At 42.9% G+C, this 6,272-nt stretch overlaps 1 protein-coding gene across 1 annotated transcript in view; it reads left to right on the top strand.

The window, feature by feature from the left end:
• The first annotated feature begins 1,624 nt into the window (after window positions 1-1,624).
• The window catches only part of VIPR1 (vasoactive intestinal peptide receptor 1), an 18,931-nt gene continuing 14,283 nt past the window's right edge, over window positions 1,625-6,272 (top strand). Inside the window, exons 1-2 of the mRNA XM_009705151.1 lie at window positions 1,625-1,772; window positions 3,810-3,870. Coding sequence (XP_009703453.1) covers window positions 1,634-1,772; window positions 3,810-3,870 — 200 coding nt within the window. The 5' untranslated portion in view covers window positions 1,625-1,633. The remainder of the gene's footprint in view (window positions 1,773-3,809; window positions 3,871-6,272) is intronic.

The following is a 6,272-nucleotide window of genomic DNA, read 5'->3' as shown; positions in this document are numbered from 1 at the left end:
AGGAGAGGGGAGCAGGGGGGAAGTGTGAGCTCATCACTGTTGCAAATCAGTTATTGCTCTGAATTCAGTATATTGCATGTGCAGAGGACCAGGGAAGAGTCGCTAACCAGAGAGTACTAGCAGCCAGATTCTCATGCCCTTGCCCCAACAAGTGCAGGGTATTACTCAAGCAGACTCACTGAAGGCAACGAGGCTGTTGCCAAATCAACAAGGATGCTTAGACAACATGGATGTGTGTAATGATGCAGCCGATGATCTCCTGTAAAGCTGAAGCTGGACCTGGATACATCACCTGCTGGGGCAATGGCCAGAGCTGACATACTTCTTTGGGCAGCTGATTTCTACCTTCAGGTGTTTTGCAGTGGGTTTGGCCCCTAAGGGTCTGAGAAAAATGTTCCTTTTTTTTTTTTTCTTTTGTAAGATGACTGTTCCCATTACCTGTGCTGCAGTGAAATCTTCACACAGCAAGTTACTGTGTTTAATTATTCATTTCCTGAAGAAAAACAATCCTCCTTCCCTTTTCAAATCTCTTCCCTTGCAATGCAATCAAATCTGTCCATGCTCATTAGTGTTTACTCATCTTCTCCTTCTTACACTATTCTTTATTTTAAAAATATGTATCCCAGTCCTTCTTTTCCTAACCGAGTATTCACAATTCTTCGTAGAGTTGGCTTTCTTCAAAGCCCTGTCTCAAACTCCTTCAATTTTTGCAGTAGCTACCAGGCCATGGAGTGATTACAATTGGGCTTTGGTTTCAAGAGCTAATTAACAGATTTTTGGTTTGTTTTTTTTTTTTAACCTGGGGAATCAGTTTGTTCGTTCAAGTCAGAGGCTTCCTTTCTTTGGGTTTAGGGAACCAGGTAATACTAGCAGGCAGCCCCACTGAGAAGGTTGGGGGGACCACAGTGCCCAAGTCACTCAGTGTCATTCCTCAAGATGCCAACTTTAGTCCCAAAAATAGCATAAGAAATTCCCACCCATTCTTGTTTACTCTCCAGAGCAGATCAGTTCCATCATACTGAACCAAGTGTTTGTTGGCCTCACCATAAACCAGTCACTGGGTTGATCTCAGTTCAAAGTAGCACCTTTTTGGAGGGTTCTTCTGAACCAGTGCAATGGTTTGCTTCACAGTTCAGCCCCACAAACCCACGCCTGGCAGAGCAAAGAGACTGGTCACTGCACGTCAGGGCAGGACCTTCTGGCATCCACTGTGCCACTAAGCCAGCTTCCCACAGACGTACATCCAAAACCTACAGAGAGCAGCACCACGCTGGTAGGGATCAGAGTCCAGCATATCAGTTTGTCACTGCTCAGCAGGGTTTCCAAGCTTGAGTGCATCTGCAGGCTCACACAGTCAAATGGCATCCAGACCTGAGCTGGCTCTGTCAAGAATGCACTTTGCACTCTCCATGCAGGGATTAACGTGTGTCAAGCATGTCCACCCCAGGCAACCTTGGTAGGGCTTTCAGCTTTTTACCATAGAACTCATTCCATGAGGACTTCAGGTGCTGCAAAAACCAATCCCAAAGATACACGCAGGGCAAGGCTTGCTGGTAATTTGGTGTGTTTACTATGGAAACATGCTGCAGTTCACCACTGTTCGTTTCTTCTCTTCCAGGTAGGCTGCAAAGCCATGATGGTTTTCTTCCAGTACTGCGTCATGGCCAACTTCTTCTGGCTCCTGGTGGAGGGGTTGTATCTTCACACCCTGTTGGTCATCTCCTTCTTTTCAGAGAGGAAGTACTTTTGGTGGTACATCTTGATTGGCTGGGGTACGCATCTTCTCAAAACTGAATGCCAAGAAGTGATCTTGACAGGCCTTTTTAACAGCAATTTAATCTGCAAACCTGGAGGTTCAGACAGGGCGGAGATGTAGTATACATGTTACTTTGCTGCCAAGAATTGTTAGTGCAACCAGGAGCAAGATCAAGTGATGGCCAGAGGAATTTAAGAGCATTAGCCTAAATCTTCAAGGGTGTTTAAGAACTTCGTTTGTGCTAGGTTAATTGATAGTTGAGCACCTCAGTGTCCTTAAGGACTGTGGGTCTGAATCTCCCCATCACCTTTATAGTCATTTAGTCCTTTAATCCTTACCGGGATCCCAAAGTTGACGTCATGCATTGACCTTAAATTGTAAGAATGGATCCCAGCAAAGCAGGACTCCTGGACTGAACCAGACACTATGGTCCATCACTCTCTCCTTGTCTTACTGAATTCAGGCCAGCGAGCTATCATGAGATCCTGCCACCTGTGTGCTAATGCTGATAACCACCTGCTTATTGCATTCATGATTTCTCCAGCTTTAATGTGAATCTAGTCTCAAACACATAAAACCAAACCAAACCAATCAAAACAAAACAAAATAAAATAAGAAAATGCAAAGGAAGACAGAAACAAACTCTTCACAAAGTAACTCAGAGCTGAATTGCTAAATTATGCAAATTAATCCTACCAGCTCAACTTCTCTTCTTTCTCCAAAGAGGAAACAGAGATTTCTTTTCCCCTATAAGCCATTTAGCTCAAGATTTATGTATAAGTAAGCAAAATACTTTCTATTGCATGCTCTCGATAGCTGAAACTGAGAAATAATTAGAGCGCGGAAAAATCTTGAAAAGAAAAGAAAAAATAAAATTGTGTCACGTACAGGGGTATGCCTGGACTCAGGATTTGATCAATTAGCCGTAGAGTAACTTTCATCGAAAGTGACAGGAGTTACGCTTGGGTTCACACTGCAGAAGAGAGACAATTCTCTGTGCTATAAGCATAAGAAAAGATTATGTTAGCAGGCTTTGTTTCAGATGCAGTTAATCAGGTCAGACCTTCTTTAAACCTGCCTTGTGCATAGATACCCTTTCTTTCAGCACAGTAGAGCTGGTGGATTTTAAAGAAAAATGTATGAAGCTAATGATTTTAAATCAAAGGAAATCTCTTGTAGTCATAATGTATTCTGAGGTTGCTTGGGTGAGGAAGGGCAATTCAAGTGCTTGAAGGATCTTTTGGCCTTTCAGTCATCCATCATTTCAAGAGCATCAGTGATGGATCTGAAATGGATCATGCAAGAATTAATAATTTGGACGCACTCATTACAGTTCTTACTGGTTTTATTATCATTGCACTGGGAAATCACTAGTAATAAACAATTCACAATGCTGTGACTAACGCAGAACAAAGTGACATGTCCTTCCTGGAGTATTTCCAATCTAAATCTAATTAAAGACAAGAAACAGAGAAAAGAGGCACCACAAGGATGAAACAACACCATCCTAGTCAGGCAGAAGATGATGGAGTGAGGAGCAGAGGCAGGTTCATCTGGCCAGCTGCAGACACCTACATGTGAACTTGTCACTCCAGGCTCCCTTTATAGTCAGTGGAGATCCAGGCAATATTTCTTGTCCAAAAGCAAACATCTAAAGTAGCTCAGATGACCTGTGTGTGAGAAGTACATATTTCTCCCCATTGATGCTAAAGAGAGCCTGTGGTGACTGGCTTAGATACAGGTGTCCACACTGTAGATGTCTAAAGTGATTCCTATTCCTTGCCTTTCATTGTCAGAAGTGTTTTTGTAGGCACTGCAACAGGAAGATAAATCTGTTAGGGAGCAGTTACAGAAACTCATCTTACATGGCCAATGGGAGAGAAAGGCAACATATTGGTTGTTTGACATGTGAGCGTTGAAAACATGAAGCATTTGCCCACTCTTGAGAGAAGGCATCACCGCAGTCACTCAGGAGAGATGGAGAGTGAGGGAGAACAGCCCTGAAAACATTGATACTGATTTCTGACAGTAATACCATCTCTTCTCTTGTCAGGTGCCCCCTCCGTCTTCATCACTGCTTGGACTATTGTCAGGATTTACTTTTTCGATGTTGGGTAAGCCTATGGACTCAATTATCTTTCCTTTATAATTCTTCCTTCCTTTGTCTCCAAGGAAGGCCAAGGAAAGCCCTGCAGTTTTAGTAACCCAGCCATCCTGCCCTGACCCCAAGGGCAGTCAGAGCAGAGCAGAGGCTTTCCCCTGCCACCACGAACCGGGAAACGGTCCAAGGTCTCACTGAAGACACACAGTTTATGTCAACTTAGGCCAGTCACTCGCCCTCTTTGTTTCCCAATCCCTTGGTCAGGATATTTGCAGGGAATTTGTGAGTACACCCTGCTGGTCACATTTGGCCCAGTGATCCTGTGTATAACAAAGATAGCAGCTGAGCAGCTGCCTCATGCTCACAGCCGAGCTTTGCATCCTAAACTAACCCTAAATATGCTCACGCAGCACAGACTTAATAAACATACCCATTAGCTCTTGCACAGAAAATCTAAAAAACTCTTTTTTTCCCCAGGCAGATCTTAGGATCTGATCTTCATCCTCTTTAACCTGACAGCAGCCTTTGATATTTTATATAAGAAGCAGATACAATACAGCTGAGTAAATGAGGTAGAGCTATCCAAGGATATACGCAAATAAATAGGATCGGATCCTGCAATCCTCCTTCATGCTTTTACTCAAGCAGTCAAACCGTAGTAATTGCAAAGGCTTTTACGAGAAAACACTCCAGAGTTACAGAATCAGGTGCTTGTTATGTACTCACTGTGCATGCCCTCGCTTCTTGCATTTACAGCATATGGTTAATTCCATTTTCTCCTGTGCATTTTCCCTCTCCAAATGTGTCCTGATTTGTCCTTATTTCAGTAAGAGAAGCAGCTCAGTTTTCTCATTGCATTTTTGATTTACGGTCATGCTAACACATTTCCTGAAGGCTACTGAATTCTTTTATGGTTTCACTCTATCTGCATAAAACTGACCTTATTTATTCTGTTAATAAATAGCCTCTACAATGAGATAGAGACCAAAGGATTTAACCAGTCTGGTTAGCAATTCTTCTTACTGTATATTCCCACTCTAGCTCCAGCAATTCTTAATAAAACTACAGACTTCTTTGCATTTTCTCGAGGCTTTAAAGCTCTACATTTTTGTGCCAAGTAAAACAGAGTGTGAATTGACAGGATATGCTAATACCTAACATAGATTTTTCTTGCATACTAAAATTACCTACAGAGAAAATTTACAGAAAATTAATCCAGATTAAATAAAACCTAATTATGTAAGATTGGTTAAACAACATTAAGCCTCTATTTAAACATTCTGACTCCAAATTAAAGTGACCTTCATTCAGACTGCCTGAATTTATTTTAAAAATGAAGTGCACTAGACATAATTAGGGCCACTTTAATTCTAAATGAAAGGGCGGCATGCACCTGACTAAGTATAAACATCTGTGTGTGAGCAATTTGCTCTAGTCTCTTTTTATAGCTAGTGGAGATTTAGTCAGTGTAGTCCATGGAGTGCAATTCTCTTCATCCTAAAGTTGTTGCCTAAAATAGGTCTCAGGTACTGTGCCCTAAAAGTGCCTCTCTTCATCTACTATTACCTGAGCTGTCAACATTTTGAATCCGATGAGCTGAATCCAGCTGAAATTGTCTACAGTAGGTTCCACTAATCTATTTCTAACATGAATGAAGACCCATTTTCATTAATGCTCTCCTAATAATGCATCTTCTGTCACCTGACTCTTGTCAGGTCTGCAGATAAATGTGTCCCAAGCAATATTAGTCATTTCCATGTCGTTCCTATTCTGTCATTTCCTTATTGGCTTTAAAATACAGTTCCAGATGACCTAGGTGAGTGGTGTGGTTTGCAGACAATTCTGACTTCAGGATGAAATAGAATGATAGAATGGTTTGGTTGGAAGGGACCTTAAAGCCCATCTCGTTCCAAGCCACCTACCATGGGTAGAACAATTCCAGGGATGCGGCATCCACAACTCTGGGCATTTTGTTCCAGTGTGCTCAAAGCCCCATCCAACCTGGCCTTGAACAATTCCAGGGATGGGGCATCCACAACTTCTCTGGGCATTTTGTTCCAGTGCCTTAGCACACTCACAGTAAAGAATTTCTTCCTAATATTTCATCTAAATCTTCCCTCTTCCAGTTTAAAGCCATTACCCCTTGTCCTATCAGCACGTGCCCTTGTATAAAGTCCCTCCCCAGCTTTCTTGTCGGCCCCTTTAGGTACTGGAAGGCTGCTCTAAGGTCTGATCGGAGCCTTCTCTTCTCCAGGCTGAACAACCCCAACTCTCTCAGCCTGTCTTCATAGGAGAGGTGCTCCAGCCCTCAGATCATCTTCATGGCCTCCCCTGGACTCGCTCCAAGAGGTCCCTGTCCTTCTTGTGCTGAGGACCCCAGAGCTGAAGGCAGTACTGCAGGGGGGGTCTCACCAC

This window comes from Cariama cristata, unplaced genomic scaffold, assembly GCF_000690535.1.
Source record: "Cariama cristata isolate BGI_N322 unplaced genomic scaffold, ASM69053v1 scaffold8568, whole genome shotgun sequence".
Lineage (NCBI taxonomy): Eukaryota > Metazoa > Chordata > Aves > Cariamiformes > Cariamidae > Cariama > Cariama cristata.
The sequence above is the reverse complement of the archived record's forward strand: the minus strand, read 5'-3'. Positions and strand labels throughout refer to the sequence as shown.